The following is a 24,099-nucleotide window of genomic DNA, read 5'->3' as shown; positions in this document are numbered from 1 at the left end:
ATTTCTTTTTTTTAGTCTTATATTTCTATTTTACAGTGTCTTTTTTCCCTTCCAATGAGCATGTCATCACACAGTGAAAGGTACTTCAAAAGAAAATAAATGCTATTCCATTATTAAAAATTATTTGCTCGGTTATCATGGAAATTCATAAAGTACCATGAACAATATTTAACATAGATATTTACGGATATTAATATGTAATATTTTTCCACAGGATAGATTTTCTCATAAAAATGTTATTTGAAAAAATAAGCTGCATAAAATTGAATATACTTCTCTTGCAATTTTTTGTTTATCTCAATTTTAAACCAAAAATGTCTGACCTTTTTAAGTTACATAGGAGAAAATGATTGAAATAACCCTCCTTTTGGATATTGTTATGCACCTCTGTGATGATTTATTTTGCACTTTTTGTGTTTCTTGGTTTGGCTTGGGAAGGTTTAGACATTTCTTTCCTTAAACACAAATTTTGGGGAACACCAAAGCACATGTAAAGAAATAGATAACATATTGTTTTTAGTGTAGTACAATAACAAATTGTTGAGTGTTTTTGAACACAGCCCTTTTTCCCAGATATCTCCACAAGTATGTATTGCTATTTTTTACCATGTATGCATTCATCAGGCTGCAAATGGGTGCATCTAGCTCCTTCCCAAGAATTTATTTCTGTATAACTGAAAATTAAGATTTCTTTTTATGCATTCTTAGCTGACTGCTTATGGAGGGAAACTGAAATATGCCATCTACTTTGAAGCACGAGAAGAGACAGGTTTTACTACTTACTATCCACAAGTCATCATAAGAGGTGGGCCTCCTACTCATACAAGAATTATTGTCCGGCACATGGCTGCCCCTCTGATTGGGCAGCTAACAAGGCATGAGATAGAGATGACAGAGGTAAATCACATTTCCATCTGCTTTTTTTACTCCAAAGCTGAAGCACCCTGTTCTTTTGAATACTGTTAATAACCTGGTTTTGCATTTCTGTCTTTCAGCATGAATGGGAATATTATGGTGATGACCAAAGAGTCAGAAATACTGTGCCCTGGGAATATTATCATGATGACTCAGGTATCAACAGGACAATGTCTCAGACAGATTTTACCTGGAAGCCTTATGGAGATGACTCAAGACCAAGTAGAGCTGTATCCCGGGAAGACTTCATGAATGTGTTGTATGATGTTCATTACATTCTTATTAAGGCGACTCATGGCAATATCATGAGGCAGAGCAGGTAACTATTTCATGCAGTGGTCTGAAATAGCGCAGTAGTCACAGATAACCTTGTAGACCTCCCAGCTATTCCCAACAGAATTTGTATTCATAACATCAGCTATAAGCCATTGCTGAGAAGAAGGAACAGAAGGAGTTAGTGTTCAGCATAGCAGAAGACACAGGAGAGGGAAGTTTAATTCAACAGAAAATTTAAATCACAATAGGCAAATGAAATCTCTATTTTCAGGTTCCTACAGCAGAAAACACATGTAGCACACACATTCTGAAACAAATTCAGGATATTTTTTGAATAAATGTCTATTTTATGAATATATGATGCTGTAATTAAATAAAAGTGTTAGTATACAAAGGATTTTTCTCCTGCGAGTGGGAAATAGAATATGTTTGGGTCAAATATACTCAACATCTTCTATTCAGTCTGTTAGTTATTTATATGAGGAAATAAAAATATATTTGGAGTGGACATCAGACATCAAGATGTCTGGAGCAGTAAAAAATCTGCTGCAATCTAAAGGTCAGCTATAAGATTTTACACTGAAAGTAGCAGTCAATTGAACAAACAAGGAACAGCTGCTTAGTTGCCTATTCTTTGAAGAGGAGTCTGCTGTTTACAACAGATCACCAGGTGAATGTGATTCAGTAACGATGTTTTTGTTAAAAAATCCTAATACTCTATCTCCATGCATAAACAAATATGGCCTGCAAAATGAAAAAAAAAAAACAACCTCTTTTACTTCCCCCAACACTAATAAAGCCTAAGCATCAAGTTCCGGTTAATGGAATTCAAGAAAAAAGTTATTAAAGTCTTCACAGGATATCAGTGAACATCATCACAGGGTAAAAAACATGACCTGTGAGAAAAGATGTAAAGAACCAGATATGTTTAGAAACTAGAAATTGCCTTAAGATGCTTAAAATGTCACAGAGAGAAAGAGAAGAACGTATTCTTTGTTGCCATGGTGGGGAAGTCAAAAACGAAAATGAACTTAAACTTCAGCAGAAAAGATTCACATTAGACATGAAAGAAAAACTCGTCGGGGTAAAGACATTGTAGAACAGATTGTGTAGACTATTGCAAAAAGGTTTTAATAATGAATTCACAATATCCTTTGCAAGCAAAATTTATTAGCAAAGACATGGGAATGATCAGAGATAAACTCCAAAAGTCTCCAGAGGTCCTTTTTATGATTCTGTCATAAAAGCAATAGACTAAAATTAGTTCCAGATTTTTAGATTACAAATATGTCTGTAAGAGCCTTGCCTTTGGAGTTTAAGGGTGAATAGTAGGGGAAGATACACATACAACTTTGCAGTATCTTGTGACAGAAAACGTGGTTGTTGTTTCTGCTATTATCTCTATTTAAAGTATATATTTTACTGAAAAGTATTCATGCAGCTTGTGCTGACTAGATGCTAAATATTAACACATGCCATAAATATTTTACATTGGTTTCATTTATTTTTGGCACAGTCCATGTAGGATATTGTATTACAAGCACAGGGGGGGTTCCCATGAAAAGAGTTATGAAGGTAACTCCACTGCAACTTGAAAATTTGAGAAGTATATTCATGTTTTATGTCTCTCCCTTCCCTTACCTTTACGCTGTACATATCCTAGTTCAGCTGTGGAAACAAAAATTGAATACTATCTCAGCTCGAGCATCAAGGAAATTTATGAAAGCAAAGCTCCTGGGTTTGTTCTGGGATATGTGTGACTATTGTGACTGAATTAGACCTGAATTGTAATCAGGACTACAGAGTAAGGAGGCATATATCAGAACAGGGGAAGACTTTTCAGTTTCAGGGCAGGTTTGCAAAGTGTCAGTTAAAGAACTAGAATATATTTTTATAGCATGACACTTAAGAATGTGACATTTTATGACAGCAGGACTTAGCAAAGAGTTCATCTGGTCTTTCTGGTAACTCTCCTTCTGAAGGCATAACTTTGCATATAATACCATATTTGGTCTTGAAGGCGGTTATGTTACAATAGATTTTTATGGCCTAGTTACAAAGCATTTACCACATGGCATCTGAGACTTTAAGTAGAATATAGCAGGAACACATTATTATTTTTTTCAAGTTAGTAGTTTGAATGATTTCAGTGAAAGTTTTAGAAAAGACTAAAAATAAATCCCCCAGAATGTTTTTAAAGGTTAGAGGAATATTACCTTGCGTAACGATTGAAGGCTTTTATTAAAAATAAGCTGAGACCCTCTAAAGGACAATATTTATGCTCAAATTTAAATATAGGTTTGAATTAAGTGACTTATAACGTTTGTTTAAATACAGTGTGTTGTGCTTTCCCAATAAGGAAACTTGTAGTAAACTAGTAAAGCTTCTCTTTCTACCTGACTGCATAGTAGGAAAGTATAAAGCAAAAGGAACTGTGGATGGGAGGAGGAAAATGTATATATGAAGTGGTTTTATATTTTTTTTAGGTTTTTAATAGTGCTTTTATTTCAATTGGAAAGTTTAAAAACTGCAGGTAAGTGATAAATACCAGGAAAAACATTTTAAAATAAGAAGTCAAAGTAGCAGCAGCAACAGGAAACAAAAAAATAGCTTAGTTCTGGTGTTAGCACTGTATTAGCTATAGAGTTTAGCAGCAATGCTTATGTTACAGCTTCAAAGCTGCAGCATTGGTAGTGATTTAGAGGTTTCTGCTCAGAATCCAAACCCAAACATTTTTCTCCAGTATTGTTCATTTTGTTGCCCTCATTTTCACATTCACCACTCTAAATGGAAACATTGCTTTTATTAGATTTTGGGTTGCAGCTGGGCTGTGATAATAAATTCATTTGTATTGGAAGTATGCTTTCAATTTGACTGGGAATTATTTCAATATTTCTGACAGTGGTCAGATAACAGTTGTTTGACTGCTACCTAATACACAGACAGTTTCCAAAAATCAGCCAAGCCAGACCTTCCTTAAGTAACATTTTCACACAAACGACAGGTAGGTTTGTGGTCCTAGAATGTATTGTTATGTAAATACAGCTTTTTGACAGTAGTTTCTCAACCTTGCCTCAGCCTTGATGGGGGAGCAGATTTCATTTTTCCCCCCCATTAAATGTACAGAGATTTCAATGTAAGCTTACATCGACATATCAGATCTGAATGGTTTTGCCCTCTTTATTTTCAGTCTTCTGTTTTGACCTGGCTTTGTTTTCTTGGGGTTTTTTTTTGTTCAGTTTCCCTGCTCCACTGAACCCCTTTCTTTAGGTAATAGCAAGAGAGCACAGATACTAGATTGATTTGGGATTTTTATTTTGACACAAGGTATCAAGAAGTATGGGTCTAGTCATGTAAGCTCAATCACAAAACTCTCATCTAGTTCAGTAGTGGGCATTTGCTTTTCCTATATTCATCCTGACATTGCTGCCTATATGCCAATGAGCAGAAGACTGTCACTGAGTCACTCAGTAATCAAGATTTGGGAGTAGATGAACAGACTGTAAGCATAAGGAGATGAGCAGTTCTGTGAGCTCCTCTCCATTAGCCCTGTGCTCAGACACTTAATGAATAGACTCTAGCTGCATTATTGACATTTATTCAGCTAGTTAGTCAGATGATCTTTGACATTTTATCTTATATTGGCATTATAGTTGAAGCTTTAAAATTTACACTGTTCTGCCCTTTTCATTTCTCAGAGGCAATAGGTGTTCCAGATCATAGCATTCATTTAAACAAGCTAACAAACCCCCAAAATAAAGAAGTAAGCTGAAAGTACAGCATTGGGGTGCATTAGGATTAAGTGTATTTCATTAGATGTTATATTAGTTACCTTTGTCTGTGATGTCCTATTTTTCAGGACAGCATTCATGCTGGAAAGACAAAGAGTGGTTGGGAGGCGACGATATTATTATTTATACAATCAAACAAATGCTTAGAAAGTTAAAACATATCCCTTTCTGATACTAGAAGATGTTTCTGTAGTAGGATTTTGTGTTTGCTTTGAATTGTTTTTTATAGGTCTAAATAATCCTAAAGAAAAAAAAAGGATATCTGGCTACAGATCTTAAAATTCCTGCTAAAAAGGCAAATGTCCAATATCTTTGAAGTCTGTTTTACAGCTTGTTAGGTTGCTTTAGCTGCTGAGGATAGATTTTATTTTATTTTTTTAAATAGTTGCCTCATTACAAGCTCATTTAGTGAACAATTTTATTGCCGTACCCCTGAGAGTCATGAATTGGAACTGCATTTAGTATGTAACTTCAGTTTCTTAATGAGTCCCTCCAAATGAAGAATCAGATATGAACTTTTGTTACTAGTTTGCCTGAAAAGAGATTAAAAAAAAGCAATAGAATCAAGCTGGAGAGCTAGTTAGTTATACTATTGCCTAAAAATGGAAATTGAGACCAGAGGTGGTGTTAACTTTGTAGTTTCCTTAGCAGATGCAAAAACCAGTGTTGTCTCCTGTAGATCAAGAATCCTACAAACAGCCAAATAAGACTATTTTCTCCCATGCTAGCTATGGACTAGCTGTGTTTGAGTTAGTGCTTGACTAATCTCATTAGAGATATTTACTCCTCTTTTTCAGGATTTCTGAGATCACGCTGGAAGTTGCTGAAGGTGGCACTGTGTCTGGGATGACTCCTCAGGCTTACCTGATAGAGAAATGTGACTGCCCATTGGGTTATTCTGGTTTGTCTTGTGAGGTACAGTACTAACCTAACTCCCAGTAAAAGTCTTTGTACCTTGGCTGGTCCATTCATTGGTAACATGTGAAAAGTAATTAGAGTGTGAATTCATTTAACTGGCAACAACTCTCTCAACTGACTTACTTACTTACTCTCTCAGGTATTTCTCTCACAAGGAATTTAGGCACTTTTTTTTTTTTTTTTGCTGTAGGCAAATATGCTACTGAAACCATGGTGATGACTCAAATAGTATAAAGGAAAGTGAGTTTTAGTAGGACAGCATCTCTGAGGCTGAATTGTGTGACTGGCAGATCAAGGCTGACAGATCAAGCCTTTTTGAACAGATAAGGGTATAATACCATTGCAGTAGTAAATTTCTAACTCACTGAATGCTCGGAGAAAATGCTGTTCAACTCAGTGAGCTCGGTGTGCCTTATACATGCACCATATTTTTTTTTTTACTTATGTAAATATTTTCATGCGGATGACAACATATTTCAAAAGTATCCAAGTTTTATGGAAAATCAGCTAACTTACATTTTTGCAAAATGTATTTTATGATAGATACCAGAGAAAGTGTTTAAGATGTTCTGCATTGGCTGCAGAATAGAAGTTAATATTTTTGACTGTCTGTCTCTGGAGGATGAGACTTCCAGTCTTTCTGTGTGCAAAACACCATGTTTTCATTTTTAAGCAGCTCTAGCAATTCCAAATGTATTGGTTGCAATTGCTAGGTAGAGGTAGCAGGAGCAACACCTCAAGTATTCTGCAAATGCCTCGGACACCCTGACTAAATGGGGATCTTTTAAAGGTTCCCCCAAACTAGCAGTGGGAGAAAAATTGAAGTAAATAAATCAAGGGAATGATGCCTTGTTATCTGTAAGAACTCTGCTCCCTTCAGACATTATACACAATTGTGTTATGCAGCAAGAGTCAACAAGAACTGTGAGTTCATAGGAAATGTGTGGAAGGAAGCAAGTGAAGTATTTTTCTTTACACACTGTTTCGATAAGAGCATACACCTGAATTTGTATAAATGCATGAGAAATTAATTGGCTCCAATATTTATAACTACAGATTTTTTTTTTAATTACTGTAGCAAATTGAATTTTTGAAGAAAAATATATGATAATGTAATTAGAACTTTATTTTAATTCACACCCACCAGAGGCTGCAATAAATGTCTCAATTGCAACCTTCATACTTCATGCTTAATTGTGTGATCTTCACATGCTCATAACTTAGTTTATTTTTAGTGTGCTCAGTGAAGGTTATGGTGTGTTCTGTGAAGGTTTATTTCATTTTAGAAGGAAAAAAAAGCATCTGATACCCTGGCATTTTTTAAGCAAATGCTAACAGGGTATATGCTCTATCTGTATAATTGCATTTTGAAGACTATGTGCATAGCATTTTTTATTAGAAGTGACATTTATATCTCCCCTCCCCTATTTTTTTCTTTAATCTGTTTGTATGCTGAAAAAACAGTGGTAAGAGTTTTCCTTATGGCTACTTCTGAAAAACTTCCAAACTAGTAATTAAAAATGTAGTCTGTGTTTTGTCTGTGTCTCATTTCATCCGAGAAATACTTTGATCAAAATAGGTGAGAAGAGTGTTAATGACATCAGAAAAAAAAAACAAACAGATATTAGTTTTGTTTGAGGATGTACCATATATTTATACCTTGGTTTTAAAGTCACTCAGAACTTGTAACGGTGTGTTTTGTACCATGTTTGGACAAGGACTCTTGTGGGGATAGAGAGGGAGAAAAAAACCCTGGAAATTGTAGTAAGAAACAGAATTACTTTCATTTGGGATTATTTATCTAAATTAGAATTCTTCACAAACCATGAAAAAGCAGATAGACTGTTTCTATGCTTCAGAGAACTTAATGTAGTCTAAGTCAAAATAAAAGGGGAAAAGCAGAAGTGAGTTAGATTTCTTTCTTTGTGATTCTAAAGAAAATAATTGTGTTTATGCTTTTTCCATAACTTAGGCACCTGGAGGGTTTGGCAATAATTATAAAACTGTCAGAGTGGTGGTGTGTGAATAAATCTAGCATGTCAGCTAGTGCTTCTCTGAAGGATCCTGCTTTTTGTCACGAAAAGTTACTTACTCCAGATTCTCCTTTGTTTTATTTTGCATCCATTTTATTACTGTGTGAAAAGTGTACTATTCCCATTCTCTCCAAAAAGCAGAAATTGTGGTCAACAGTAGGAAATTACTTCATCAGACAGCCTTCACAGGCTCCTGGCACCAATAGGTGGTGGGATTTATACACGGGACAAGTGACTTCTCTGTAGGCTCTTACTCCTAATGGTCTCAGCTGTCAAAATGTTCCTGTTTGTGTTTTTTGCAGCCATAGCTGTATGCTTTCTGAGAGCTATATGGCGACTTTCACAGAATTGAGTAATAAACCTGAAATAAAGATCAAGTGTTTGATTTTGCATGTGTCAGCTTTGCTAGTAATTTGCTAGTAATTTTGTTCTCAGAATTTTATTGCCAAGCTGTGGTAGAGGAGAGAGTGATTGATAAACTCGGTTTGGGGCTGATAGTCTCAAGACATGGAAAACCTTTAACATTTTGAATTCTGTACTTTTATGGTCTTTAAATGATATAGCTATAAATAATGCAGCCGTATTCTTGTTTATTATCATTTGGCTTTTGCTTGTTATCCATCAGGTAGTCTGTAGGCAGATACTAGCTTGTCAAACCTGAAAAACTTAGCAAGGATGAAGGAAACAGAATCATCATGCTTACTCTCCACAATCCATGCAAAAAAAATTATTTTGAAAACAAACCTTTTTCTGAAGAAATGAAGGTAGTGCACAGTGAGAACAGAAAGGTGTTGTGCATCTGAATGAAAGATCTCTCAAGCTGTAGGGTAAAAGCCTGGTGCCAGTGGAGTGCTCCTGGGATTTTTCAGCCCTGTGTCCAATTAGAGTTGGCTCTTGTTATCTGTAAAGTACTGTATATTGTTTGTAACACAGCTGGAAACCTGTCAGGTTCTTTTCACAGCTTGTAAAACCTGGTGATTGGAAAGATGAGCTTGCAATGCTCCCCTACCCAGTCCACTCTGTAATGATCTGTTTTCTTCTGCATCTTTTTTTATTGCAGTCATGCTCTCCAGGATTTTACAGGCTTCCATCTCCACCTGTGGGAAGGACATCTGCTCAGTCCTTGGGCACCTGTGTTGTATGTCAGTGTCATGGACACAGTACTATGTGTGACTCTGAAACGTCAGTTTGTCAGGTATCATGCTTCTGAACTTAAGCACCAGGTTAATTGTAAAATTCATAAGTTGTATAACTGGTCTAAAAAGACAGAGGATGATATTTTAATCTGTTTTTTTTTAAATAGCTTAAGTGTCAAGGTTCAGGGAGATTTATAAAAGAAAACTTTTAAAGTTTTCCACTCTGATTTTCTAAATTTCAGACTAAGCAGTGCCTTTTCCCCTCTGAATTACTATTTGTGTAAAAAGAAAAACTATACACCTGCAAACTGAAGAAGCAATGTACCATGTGATGTACAACAAGCACAATGCTGCACTTTTAAGCAGTAATACATGTGACCTGATACAGTAAGATTGAATTTTAATTATTTCTCGTTCTTCAATGGCTGGAACAAAGGAATGAAGAAAGGATGAATGGGATAAGAAATTCTGTAGGATACATCTGGCTAGCTGCAGACCTCTAGTCTTTCTTCTTTTAAGCCCACATATTACTCAGCAGGCATTTGATAGATGCTTAAAGCAAGCATTCCCACTGAGAATCATATCAGGAAGAGACAAATTATGTATTGAAGTAAGTTTGAATCCCTGAGGCTGGGAACAAAATTTTGTCTGCTTTCTTGTAATTATCAAATACAGCTTTCATTCTGTCTCCTTCCTCTGCAGAATTGTCAGCACAATACTGCTGGTCATCACTGTGAGAGATGTGCACCAGGATTTTATGGCATTGTCCAAGGCTCTCCGGATGACTGCCAGCCTTGTGCTTGTCCCCTACTCATTTCTAGTAACAAGTGAGTAACCAAACTTAAGATGCGGAATTACCTTTCCAGCAAACCAAAGCTTTGTTCTGGGCTCACTGTGTCCTTTTTTTCAGATGGCTACAGGAAAATTGCATCATGGAAGCTATGCTAAAAATTTCTTATCTACTTTTGCTAATTGATCTCCTTTTAAAAGTGGGAAATTGTTCCCTTGCTAATTTGTGATGAATAAATTAATAAGTGCTAGAAAATGCAATACTCAAGATAATGAATGTGTGTTATAAAGGTATTCTCATAAATGAAGCTAGAGCAGAATTCAAGTACAATATAGCCACAAGGGAGCTGCAAAAAGTCTTATGCTCATGTTTTATGTTGGTATAAATGTGTTACAGTGCCTTTCTTACTCCACTATGGAATTTATTGATTCCTTATTTAATGTTACATGAGTTTTAGGCAATTTGTGAAAGATAGAATAATTTAAAAACAATGTAGTTATTGCAGCATAAATTTTATTGGTTGCGTTATGCTAATGAGCCTTTCTGTGGTTCTTCTGCATGTGTTCCCAACAGATGATATTTTAGCACTTGAGATTTGTTTGTTGTTTTGTTGAGAAGCTCTTAATGATATTTGGCATCCTACTATAATACTGCTCTGAAAAGGTTTGTGTTTCATGATTGTTCTTTTGAAAAGCTGGAAGTGTTCCGTAAAAGCGTTTTTCTGTGCTTTGTCTGGCCTTTAGGATGCTTTAGTGAGTATTTCAGTAGTATAACTGAGATTTTGGGGTTTTTTTTTCTTCTTGCTTCTTCATTTTTATAATTTTGGATTGGTCTCAGGTTTATTTTGAAGGAGGGAAATCCTTTCTCAAACATTACTAGCTAAAGACATCATGATCATTCCACAGAAAGAGTTTTTAAGAATACTTTAAAATCTCAGGTATTTAAAGAAATAACCTTTCTCTCAGAAAGTTATAATGCAGTCTTAAATGCAAGTTTTTCTGAGTTGTACCCATCTCATGAGTGTTTGGTGTTACAACTTGATGTTTTCTACCTATAGTATGAGAAAGGACATTCAAGTTGCAAAGATCAACCAAGCTTTTCAGCTTTGTAAATCAGCAAATACACTGGAAAAAACTTTTTCTGTTACTAACTGGCAGTATGAAGTGCTGAAAATATCCCATCCTATTTTTTTTCTGGGGTTTAGGAATCTTTTGTTGCCCAGAAATACATGTGTCAGTTCAGAAAATGAGGAGGGCTCTTCACATGAGTAGTTATGGCACCCTGCTACAAGAATTTAGACATATTCTCCACACTGTGCTCCAGAGATCATTTCAGTATCTTATCTAAAAGCTAACATAAAACACATGAAATGGATGTCGCTGAAGTGCTCTACAGGTGAAAACTGTGTGGACCCTGGGTAGTGCATGTGTCACAGAATTATAGGATGGTTTGGGTTGGAAGGGATCTTAAAGATCCAGCTCCAACCCCCCTGCCATAGGCAGGGCCCCCTTCCACTAGACCAAGTTGCTTAAAGCCCCATCCATCCTGGCCTTGAACACTTCAAGAGATTGGGGCATCCACCATTTCTCTGGGCAGCCAGTTCATTCACCACCCTCTGAGTAAAGAATGTCCTCCTAACACCTAATCTACATCTCCTCCCTTTTAGTTTAAAACCATTCCCCATTGTCTCAACACTATCTGCCCATGTACAATGTTGCTTTCCACCTTTTTTAATAAGCTCCCTTAAAGTGTCCTGTGGGCACACTTAAATTGCTGAGCTGCCTGAGGAAGAGCAAGCAAAGTGCCCATACCTCATGCAGCCGTATAGCCTGCATGGCCGTGGATGTTGTCACATCTTTTGTGTCACGCTCATGTAGAAGTAAACTCTTGTTTCATAACCTTCATAGGAGATAAGAGATAAACATAGTTTGAATTTAGAAAATACACTTAATCATGAGATGGTCATCCAATTTCTTAGGAGTCAGATCTGAAGCATGTCCAGAAACAGAACTGTGTGTTTTATAGAGCTTAACTCAGAAGTCTCTAGATGTCATGGAAGAGATTTCTGTTAGCTGCAGCCATCAACAACTTTGGTAACTGTATAGTAAATGCGGGGACAGACGACTGTACATCTCGCCCAAGTGAAAACTGAAGGAAAACACCTTTGGAGAGAGGGCAGGGAAGGAGATGTTCCAAATGTGGGTATAAGCCTGTCTGTGCATCTCCACTTTCCAGTGCTGATAGACGATGCCTGAACAGTTGGATTAGACTACATGCCTAACATGTAGATGGATAGAGTGGGATAGATCCATTCCATAAAACTACAGTATTAGGTGGAAACTAATAGTATCACACCTTGGATTTGCATCTTTTGCAGGTCAGTTTGATTTCTTCAAGATACTATTAAGGAAAAAACTCTACCAGCAGCTATTCTGTGGTAGTCAATTAATCATAATCTACATGAAATACAGATAGCTAATGAGCTATCTCGTTAGCTTACTGTGTCATGACTGACATGATAGTATTTAAGAAAGGTATAGTGCAATTATTTTTATTTATGAAATTGTATAAAACTCCACTAAAGTTTTAAATACTGTGTTTATACTCCTGTGCAATCAGCAGTCAGCTTCAAACATGATGAACTAGGGAGAAAAAAAAAAAAAGAAAGAACAGAAAGAATGAATTTTTCCTGGCATGGATCTATTTTTATAGAGTTGAAAATGTGTTGGATAATGAGACTGTGAGTAATAGATCGATTTGTTTACATTCTTTTCAAAGGCATATTTTATGTACTTATTCGAGCACTATTGATTTAATGCATTATAATCAAGTTAGAGTAGGATGCTGACTGTACTGTACCAAGAAGGAGCTCTGGGCTCACCACTAGCCACCTCTGTGCTTTTCTGGTTCTTCTTCTACAAAGAGCTGGAAGAGTTTTACAGTTTTGCACCATCTTAATATTTAGTTCTCTTTCTCTTCCCCTACCTGCCCTTTTTATTGTTTTAACTGCCTTTGCATACATTTAATACATATATTCCAACAAAATGCTACTTTGCACAATCCCCATAGGTCCGGACTAGTAAAGTCACTTAGTAAAGATAATCTAGTGTCTTCTACGATTAGAATAAGACCCCTCCCTGATCATGAAGGAGATAGCTTTTAGGCTTTTTTAATCTGTAGAATATTTTTTTCTCTTCAGTATCTCCTTGAGAAGATTATCTGATGCTGCCTTTTTGGAAGATTCACACAGCTATGATTTTTGTTCCTTTTTCCCTCTTTTTGTCTTAACTTTGAGTAAATACTTCCTAGTTTATCTCCTTTCATTTGAACTAAAAATAAATCCAACTGGAAAGGCTGGATGTTTGTTAACTCAGTTTCTTAATCTTTGATTTCACATTCTTCCCAGTGCTTCCTCTTCTTGATCACAGTGAGCGACAGCACCATTCAATTGCACAAACCTACAGCATGGGATGTTGCTGACTCCATCCCCTCTGATACAGCCCTTAGAGCATTTGTCCAAATTGTCCAAGGCATTCGTAAAATTCTTAATAGAAAAGGGGGATCTCCTACAACTTTTTAGAAGCAGATAAGAAAATGCTGCCGTTTATATTGAGTGGAGCTTACCAGGGGCCCTTCTGCACAGCTGACTGAAGTGAAATGATGCAATAGAGTGGAAAAAATTCTTTATTTGCTTTTGTTTTAGTTTTAGCCCTACTTGTGTTGCTGAAGGACCTGGTGATTACCGGTGTACTGCATGCCCACCTGGATATGAAGGCCAATACTGTCAAAGGTAGGATGAATGGGAAAAGAGGAAAGAGGGACAAAGAAATGCAGAATAGGCAGGAAGGAGGCAAATGATTTTTGATACTACAAACATGTATTTACTAATGTTTAGATACACACTTGGGATAAGTTATTTCCACTTTACGTGTTTTTAAAACTCAGCCAAAATAGGCAAGTTTTATGTACACTTACTGTAAATTGATAGTCAGTGCTATTGGCATGACCAATACTGTCCTAATCTTACTTTTTGATTTGTGAGGGGTTTTTTCCTATGGGCCTCTGAAGTTAAATCGAAAAATACAAAATTTATCTAAAATTAGATGCCATGCTAAGAGTGTATCTTGGTGTCACTCATGCCTTTTGTTCTAGTGACTGTTGTATCCTCATGGGCACTGACTGTGAAAGGAAGTTACATATTAACATATTAATGCCAAATTTCAAATTAATAACCTAAAGAGCGGCTGTTTGTTGTCCTATCCAGAGTAACACTGAGATGATCAAAATTAGCAAAATTGTCTACTAGGAGATTTCACTTCTAATGCCAAATACAAGTGGCTAGGTCTATAGGCCAAATATTGATAATGGAGAAAGTGGGGGTTTTTTGTCGTATAATAGAAGTTTAACTGAAAACTGTTAAGGATATGGAATCACTTTTGCGTATCCGCTCCACCCAGACTGTTCAATGTCCTGGTTAGAAGTTATTATCAGTTTGTTGGACAGTTTGCAATATTTATCCCTAAGTCATGAGGCACCAAAGATCTTTTTTCAGTGGTTCATGACTATCCATATAAATTTCGTTTACAATATTGCCAAGTATTCATTGTGGCGCACTGAATCTCAGCTGGCCAAATCTTGTTTTGTATTTGCAATGTCTAGATGTTCTTCTGGCTACACAGGAAACCCACAGATTCCAGGAGGCTCCTGCCAGGAATGTGAGTGTGATCCATATGGTTCTCTGCCTGTCCCCTGTGACGCTGTCACTGGGCACTGCACTTGCAAGCCTGGATTCACGGGGTGGAAGTGTGCTGGCTGTGAACATCGGCACGTGCGTGATGGCATGAGATGCATTTGTACGTATACTAATGTAATTTTGGATAACATCTGATTGTGTTTGTCATGTTTCAGAAATCCAAACCTGCTTGTTTAACAATGACTTTTGTGGGTGTCTTTGAAAATAATTCCCAGGTTTCTTACTACTTTGGCATCTGGTCTTTTTTTTACAAGCCTCGAGATGTTAGGAAAACTCCCAATACTTTTTAATATGCTCACTGTTAATTGACAACAAAATTTTGAAGGATTTCTTTTTGAGTTTGTTAAGTTTTGCTAAAGGTTGTCACCACTGTTGCTCTTAGTGAATTTTTTTGTGTTGTCCTAAATGTTTAACCAGCAATTGCAATACTCTATGCCATGAGTCACACACAGAGTTTTTATCAAAGTTTACTTTATCATGTTGGTTCAACAACCACCCATTGAAATTTAAAAGATGTTAGGAATGACAGTGCAATATGTCCAGGAGCAAAGAAGTTCCATTGTTTAAAACAGAAAACTAGTAGCCTAACACACCAGTTTATATTTACAGTATTGGTATCTTTGTCCTACACTCAATTTTGATACAAAACATTATTGTTTGGATTTGTTTTTCTTGAAATTGGAGAGTGTTTTGTTTGAGTCTACAGTCTCATATCCCATGATGTTGTACGTTTATATCTTATACAAAAAAACAGGTAGCAAAATGTTTCTAAAACACTCTGACTGAAATAAGGCATTTTCTTCTCCTCCATTCTCCCCAGCTTTTGAAGGACTAACTTTGTGGTTGTTTTTCCCCTTCGATGCCATGATTGTTCATTTTAAAGTAGAATACAGGTATAGTTTCAATAACTCCACAGTATATAATATTTATTAATCTGTGCATATTTGAATATATTGGCAAGGTACAATGAAGTGGTTTAAATGTTTTCTCTTTAATTGGAGCTTTTTCATGGAAGGGGAGGTGTATATGTGAGGGACATGTAACATCAAGGCAAATAGATGTCATCTATTTTTTTTTTCTTTTTACTTCTTCAAAGAATTTGTTCCATTTGTACCTCAATACCCAGAAGTGTACAGTCCTCTAATATTAAAATCAAGTAGTAAAGCAAAAACAAATTGCAAATATTTCAAAAGCAAATTGGAAAAATAAACAATGAAGTGCTAAAAATGTGTGAAGGCATCATATCAGTGAAGAATGAAATGCATGGCTTCTTTGAGTGGTTGAAGAGGAAGACATTAGGCACGTAGGGTCAAGGACTACACAGTGCAGAACATTTTTTCACTCAATTTAATGGTTGTGATCAGCTCTCAGGCTGTCATCAGGACTTAGCAACTAAGCTTTTAAGTGTGACTGTTGAGTTCAGTACTTTTGCATTAGTCCCGAATCCCAGGCAGAGATTATAGATTACAGGGAATATAGACATAAATGCTTCTGTTTCTATAATATTAACAGTATGGCATTGATTCATCAATTCAAAGCTTAGTGTACTTGAGGGAAATAAAATTTAACGTCCTGCAGCGTGATGTAGTTTAGGACTTAATTCTTAACTTAAGCTCTATTTTAAACTACACAAAAATGACTACAAGTAGAGTAAGTAGTCACTTTGCCAAAATAACTGCAGTTTGGGTTCCATTTTGTAGCCTACATGCCAAGGAGAATTCAAGGAGAATTGTAACTGTGAGTTAAGTACATAAGTATTACAGCCAGAAAATTTTAAAATAAAGACTGTGTTTTCCAGAGTGGCATCTAAATGAAAATTACTTCATTTTTCAATATCCTGAATAGCTCTTTCATTATTTCCAGTATTAGCCAATGTTTCCAGTCTCAGGCATGACTTAGTATGGTTTTGGTCTTTTACCTTATCAGTATTATGAAAAGTCGTTTGGATATCCAGGATGACAGTGTTTCATTGTACGAAACAGCCTAAATGCAAGTTATCATTTCTAATGGTTTTCCAATTTGTTAATCAGACTATTTCACTGTGTAGATAATAAGGTTAAAAATCCATGCTGTGAATGGGAAAAGCTGTTTGCAGGTAAATCAAATTTTCCACCTTTTTGCTTTTAAATATGTGATACTCTGAAATCTCTGATTTAGCTGCAACATGTTCATGTGCAGGTGTTGAAATGTATCTATGCTATCTGTAGTGACATTTTTGCTTTTACTAGGTAGTCAGTTTTCACCATAAAAGCAGTCCATCACATGTGCATATGGACATTTCCTTTGACTGGTAGAAATGTGGATCAAATGAGAAGATTTCTTTTCTTAGTCATAAAGATAGGAACCACCTATAGGAACATGTGGGAGGTGCTTTAAATCTCCCCTGTCACAGGAACTAAGCTGCTACTACTGATACCATTTCAATAATATCCCTGTCATAAATTGCAGAAACTGCAATTAAATATTTCATTAGACACTTTATGCCTATTTGCTCTTGTCATATGATTTTCCCTTTGTTTAAAGGTTACTTGACTCCCATATTACTCCAAATGTACCTTTGCTAATGCAGTGCAATACCCTTGACATAGCAGAAAATAAGGCTGATCAATAACCTTTGTAGCCTGTGATGGATACAGGAGCTGTGGCAGAAAAAGGAGTGGGAATTTGCCCGTGGTTAGCACTACCTAGTATGTCACAGGCTTCAAAGTGCAGCTATTGGTAGGGATTCAATACTGCAGCCCTTAATGTGCTTTAGTAGTCACTGTGCTATCAAAGAACCATTAGAAACACCTTTTGGGGGAACCTCGAAGCTTTCCTTCCTTATTCTCAGAACACTGAGCTCTTCCAATCTGAATTTAATGCAGCTGAGAATTTGGTCCTGTATACAATATATTTTTACTTTCATATATCAACCAATTCCAAAATACTAAGTAAATTCCATGCTGACTACAGTTGTAATGAAACCTTAATAGAAATAGTACTCTTAATGTACAGAAAATTAATGCCAAGAGCAGAATCCCATTTGCCTTCAATATTTAAAATGAGCCGTATGCATGTATCTACTTTTACTCTTTTGTGGTCCCATTTCAGCTACTGCAATAGCATTGTACCTGTTAGAAATTTGAGGAACCCCTAGTTAGGTGGAAAAGTAGTCTAACTTAAAGAATATAGATGTAAATACAGGAACCCATGTTTGAAAAGGTGTAGTTGTAAATAATATAAGACATGATGTGATTAAGCTGCCCAATGTTAGTATATTATAGTTCATATTTAGGAAAGTGAAATTTGATTTTGAATACTTAACAAAGAGTAACTGTAACAAATTTTTTGGCAAATTCTATAAAAGGTCTCCACGCCATATGACCTGAAAACCAAATAATGCATATTTAAATCAAATTAGAGAGATATTTTAGCCAAAATCTTGTAATGCACTGTTTTTTAAGTATAACATTTGTCTTTTAACATAGCCTTTATCACAAATATTCTAAAGATTTTTAAGTGAAGATTTGCAATGAAAAGATGGGGGAAAAAAGCAAGAAAGCATGCATGTTCACTAAAGTGATCTATTTCTCATATAGCTGAAAATCTGTTTTACCAGGTTCTTACTGGCTTTTATCATAATGCTTCATTTTTCAGTTGCTTAGTGCATGCCACTTTTCAATGCTGTGTTATAATATTATATTTTAGAAAGCTACTGGTAAAATAGAAAGTGAATATATTTTTCAAAAGCCACTGTACAAAGGGGAAGAGTTTGCTTACTGATGAATAACAACGGTAAGATAATTACAGGTTCTTGGCACAGAGAGCATTCGATTCCCATTATATTCTTAGAATAGAACAATGTTGTTTTCTCTAGGATGCCATCAGGGAATGAAAAATTATATCCAAAAAGTAGATTTTTTAAAATAAGTAATACAAGAGTCTGGTCTACTACACATCATTAAAAATGTAATTTTTTTAAATTAAACTCTAAAAATTTTATTTTTTTTCTAATTTTTTTCTTTTTTTTTTTTTTTATTTCAGTACAGTAGCTGGATTATTTGGCCAGCTAAAGTGACCATCTAGGTTGTCCTGTGCAGATATTCATAATACTCTGCTGATCAATACTTCCTTATTGGACTCAAGGAATCCACTTTGTAGGCTCACTTTCCCTTCTCTTTTGAAACAGTCAGTTGCCAATTAAAAAAAAAAGAGTGATGGCTGCAAACTAATTTTAATAATGCTGCCAGAATCCTTGTATACTGTCAAATATGACAAAAGTTTTCCCAAATCTTCTCTAAGATTTTGAATCAAGCCTGTAGCAATCATGCATTTTCTTAGATATAGTAATACCCTTGTGTATTTTTTATTATACCTTTTGACATTCCGCTTCAATTGTAGAGTTTGTAGTACATAAAATGAAAAAACCTAAATTGCAATGTTATTGGAACAGTGACTGTGATCGCTACTGTGCCGTATTTAGGGAACAAAACAATCCTAGTGAGAACTTCAAGGCTTTATTGTTATATGGTTCTATATCTTATGTGGCAAGTCAGAACTCACCTTCTGAATGCTTTCAGGGTATCTGTCATAACTACAATGGAGACTTGAAAAAAAATGGTCTTCAATATTTTGAGCTCTGTTGCAACACAAACTACAAAATCTTTCTGTGGATGTATGCATCTGTCACAAATGTTCCTTGGGGTCAAGCAAAAACCTGGATGTAAAGCAGTTGATGTGACCGAACAGGAAGCAATCATGACACAGGCAGATCAAACAGATAGTTAATTGTTAGCAGTTTTTCTGTAACTCAGTCTTATGGGGGGGAGGGGGGGGGAATAAAAAGACCTTAAGCCATGCTGCAGTCAAAAAACTTTCATCTTTATGAATTTAAATATTCAATACTGGTAAAAGGAGAAAATGATAAAATGAGATTCCTTTAATACCAGGTCTAGCACATTTGCCACCAGTCCTGGAAGAATCAAGGTTTTCACTTCAAAACAGTGAATAGCTCCATGATATCAGCCCCTCCAAAGTCAGAACTAGGCAGAGATGATGCCTCTGTCAGAAGCAGATCTTGAAGAATCCGTGAAGAGAAGCCTCTCCTAGCTCCTACACACTGCTTAATTCAGCAGGAGCTAGGAGCTTCTTCTTATGAGCCTTTACAGAGTGAGCTGAAAAGAAAGGTCCTGTGCGTAACACCATTTTTGTGATACATGAGTTCCTGTGCAGTTTAGAACCACACACCAGTGCCTTTCACCCAACTCAAGCATTCTTTAAACTCAACTAGTACTGGAGTATTAGGACCAGTGGTATGTATCAGAACCAGCAAATGAGGATTTCTAAATTAGCGAAATCAGAAATAAACCTGAGTAGGTGCTTTAGACCCGGATCTGGATCTGAATTTTCCTATATTTTGGAGACATATTGATCATGTAAGCTACCTGAAACCAGCAGCAGTGGTAAGGAAGCTAAAACTTTAAACTCTCTATGGGGGTTCTATTTTCGGGGGCACAGGAAGGCTATTTTATTATTTGGTATGAGACTAGTGCCAAAATGGGAAAAATGAGGTAATAGCTAACAGACTAATGAGCTAACAATAGTCCAACACTTTGTTGTGAAGCAACTGGAAACTAATACTGAAGAGTCACTGACTATCATAGGATACCACATCCTATCAGAGATTGCATGGTTGCTCTTAGACCAAAAATTACCTAGTCATAACACAGTCTTCTTAATCTTAACAGCAATGAATGTATTAAAGCAAAATTGTGTCATATAGTCACTCAGTTGGAGGAGTGATTATCACTCAATTGTGACTCAGACATGTTTCCTTTATTGTACATTATCTGCTCTTTGTATGATGGAATAAATGGTTAATGTCCATAAGCTTAAAAGAATTTCTTTCGCATGCATACTTTGGAGATGCTTCTCACAAGAGGTAAGTCAAAATCCTTAGAGGAGTTATTTTACATGGAAAAGTGTGATGAAAATGGAAAATGCAGTAATTTGCATTAATTGCTTGCTGGACTATTGTAATATTGATTGCATGATTTGCCTCTTACATGCTTACACTGCTATAACATTCTGAATTTAGTGCTGCATTTGTTAATATTAGGCACAAATTTATCCTGACAGCTTTATAGATAGACACAGAAGTATTTAGTCTTGCAAAATATAATCACGCTCTTTAAGTATTTCCCATAGCTACAGTACATTTCAGACTGCATATTGGAGTAGCTTAGTCCTGTCTCATCTGCTCAGCTGTGGTCTCACTTGATGCAGTTCCTCTTTTCAACCCAATTATTTTGCAAGAGGTGTTAATTTATACTGAATCCTCACTTAATGATTTTTTACTCATTGAGAATACTTTTTCTCTTCATGAGCTGTTAATTTTTCTCTTATTGATGTGAATTGAGTTTGTCTTTACCACATAGCAAATTTTTAGCATTTTATTCCCACCCACTAAGAAAATTTTCCAGGGGAATAGATTTAGCTTGTTCTGTAAATGAAACAATGTAGCAGAAGAAAACACACAGCAAAACCCAAACAATAAAGACCAACCCTTTTCAAGTCCGTGATTGGTTTCTTTCATCCTGCAAAATAATTATCAGGTTTCCTTACTTTCTTGATCAGCTACAGAACAAATATTTGTTATTTAAAACATTGTTGGCTATAAAACTTGCTTTTCCTTTAATTCTCTCAGACTTCTAAAGGCAAGCACACAGATGACAAGAACTGGGATGTTAATAAGTTGAGGGGTGGGCATGGGGGGTTAAATTCCATGGAGAAGCATAAATCAGAATATATCATGCCCACAGTTATAGACCGCAGTTCTACTGTAATTCAGCTTATGTAACAAAATACTGTGAAAAAGGAAGAAGAAGACTGCAAATGGAAGCAATGAAAATGCAAAAGGAAGTCTTAAAATAACAGTAGTATCTACTTTTCTGTACCCACTTCTTATTGCACCTTATTGCACTAAGCCAGCATCTAACTTGTCTCCTTTTCAATCATCACAGGGGTTTCATGGTGTATTAAACTAGTTTTGGGGGGTTTACCCCTTTGTGTTTGACTTGACTCTTTGCTATATTGAACAGTCAGCCTACTGAATAAGAACTGTATTTAGGTAAATGAAAACTTCAAAGAACAGAAAAGATTTAATCTACATGAAGCATAGATTTCGGAGGGGGGTAATTCTCTTTTGAAGACTACTTCTCTTTTCTACAAAAGCATACATGCTGCTTAGTGGAGGGCTTTTTATAGCCATTAGCTGCGTATTTTTTTTTAAATAAATAATGACACAGTTGTAAAATTTTAGGTACAACCCTCCACATCTCTTAACATCACCAGTGAATTCATTGTTTCACAGTTTGCTTCATCTCCTGGGATGTTTAGGTTTGTCAGGTCTGCGCAGAGTCTTTATGCAGGGAAACAGGTATTCCCACAACCCTGTACTAAAGGATGAAGAATTCTCTGTCTGCAGAATAAATGATACAGGATGAGAATTTCTTGTGATAATTAATCGAAAGCAAGGGGATGACAAATGCAAACTCCTTTTGATATATGCAGCACACACCAGTATTTTTCTTGCTGAAGGATATTTGCAAGAAAGGAAGCATACGTGAAAATCTTATAAGCTGGTTAGTGAAAAGAGGTAGGGAAAAGCAATTTTTAAAAGAAAACTATCAATATTTTTACCTGTTTGCTTTCAACTGTCTGCAATACAAGTTTAGCATGCTTGAACATATGAAGTATGTAAATTGGAAGATTTTTTTAGGTTTTTTCTTACATTCAAATCCATAAGCATACTGTGTTTCTTACAGCACTCCTTAGATTTTCCAAATTGTCTGTCCACTTTTCTCAAACTTCATCCAAATTGCCTTTCTAATTTAATATTATATTGGCCAGTCCATATGGACAACATAAATTATTTCCTTTTTTTTTTTTTTGTGAGGTAAGCCTTTCAATTTTGCTCTTTGTGTTTTATATTAAACTGTCCCATTACCAAGTCCTAAGCAATAACGCCTTTCCTATTCCCTAGTTGTTGTTGCCATTTTTTCTCACTCTACACTTTTGGAGTAAATTATCTGAAATTAGTGTTACCTCTCACAGAATTGTATGTGTGCCATATAATTTCTAACTCAAACATATGTCTTAAATGTTTAGCAGGAAGAAATAAGCTTTGGTTGTTCTTCCCCCAGCTTGTGATGATAAATGCACAGGACTCCTTCTCAATGACCTGGATCAACTAAACCAGATGATACTGAGTGTTAACCTTAGTGGTCCACTGCCTGCTCCATATAAAATGTTACATGGTTTTGAGAACATGACACAGGAATTAAAGGTATGTTCACAGTATTCACATACATAAATAACCGGGCTTCAGTACAACTGTACTTGAATCTGTTCAAACATACAGACTGAGTAGATTCAAGGAAGAGGAAAAATTCAAGATTTAATTACTTCAGACTTGCTTTGGTTGATAAGTATTACCGTTATTTATTTTTACTTACTTCAATGATTTATTTATCTTGCAGCAGTAATTTCTGTACGTATGTTCAAGGAATTATACTGCAAGCACAGAAAAAGTAATGTTTATACAAATAAAATGGTTTTTATGCTGGTGGTCCATAAAGTGGTTATGTATTTTATATACTGTATGTTCCCTACCATACTTACAAGTTCTCCACTAAACTATGTAAAGTTGTCAAGATTCCTGAGAAAAGTCTGTTGGATGAATGTGACACAAAAGTCAATGACAAAAGGGATTGCATACTGTAGTGAAAAGGAAATGTTTTATGCTTCTTCTCTACAATATTTGAAAGCACCAAAATCTATTAAATATGGATTTTTCACTCTCCCATCTTTTTCCCAACAGCATTTACTTTCCCCTCAGCGAGCACCAGAGAGATTTCTTCAGCTAGCACGAGAAAATCTGGATACCCTGGTGACAGAAATGGATGAACTACTGACAAGAGTAAGTCTGTGATCACATTGGGGTCTATGGGTTTGGTTAAGGCTGCATAATGACAGACATCTTCTGAGTATGAATTAAACATGACTGAATAGATGAATTATAAGTGCTTCTCACTCTTGGTGTTTGAAATGGCAGCAAGTCCTCTAACAACCTCTTTTTGTGGGCCAATACATTGAGACATATTTTCTACAAAACTTCATAATAAGGTAAGAACACTTTATCCTGCCCATATGGAGCATTCAAGAATGAGCTTATCTGGAAAAGCTGACACTAAAGAGGTACATGAGTTTAGTTTTAAATATCTAAGTTAAATTTTCTAGATTTTATTTATGAGGATAGTTAGTCTTCTGGATTCTAATAGTTGTCTTATGTACTCTATTACAAAAGTTTTATTTCGCACAGACCTTATTTTGGTCTTTAAAGACAGTCTTAGAAAATAAATTGTGCCACCTAGTGGAGAGAAAATAGGAAATGAATCAGCCTCAATACAACTACAGCTGTCCAAGGTACATTGGTGTGAGGGACTAC

General features: G+C 35.8%; 1 protein-coding gene across 4 annotated transcripts in view; it reads left to right on the top strand.

The window, feature by feature from the left end:
* Nucleotides 1–24,099, top strand: part of LAMA2 (laminin subunit alpha 2) — a 357,383-nt gene that overhangs the window by 246,002 nt on the left and 87,282 nt on the right. For all 4 annotated transcript variants that reach the window (XM_051792082.1, XM_051792081.1, XM_051792084.1 and 1 more), the window contains 9 exons: nt 709–897; nt 996–1,234; nt 5,780–5,897; nt 8,994–9,128; nt 9,772–9,896; nt 13,563–13,649; nt 14,519–14,712; nt 22,796–22,938; nt 23,473–23,571. In XM_051792082.1, coding sequence (XP_051648042.1) covers nt 709–897; nt 996–1,234; nt 5,780–5,897; nt 8,994–9,128; nt 9,772–9,896; nt 13,563–13,649; nt 14,519–14,712; nt 22,796–22,938; nt 23,473–23,571 — 1,329 coding nt within the window. The remainder of the gene's footprint in view (nt 1–708; nt 898–995; nt 1,235–5,779; nt 5,898–8,993; nt 9,129–9,771; nt 9,897–13,562; nt 13,650–14,518; nt 14,713–22,795; nt 22,939–23,472; nt 23,572–24,099) is intronic.

The sequence above is a fragment of the Manacus candei genome, unplaced genomic scaffold, assembly GCF_025592945.1.
Source record: "Manacus candei isolate 608988 ecotype Guabito, Panama unplaced genomic scaffold, ASM2559294v1 h1tg000034l, whole genome shotgun sequence".
Taxonomy (NCBI): domain Eukaryota; kingdom Metazoa; phylum Chordata; class Aves; order Passeriformes; family Pipridae; genus Manacus; species Manacus candei.
Note: the sequence above shows the minus strand (reverse complement) of the source record. Positions and strands in the feature narration are given on the sequence as shown.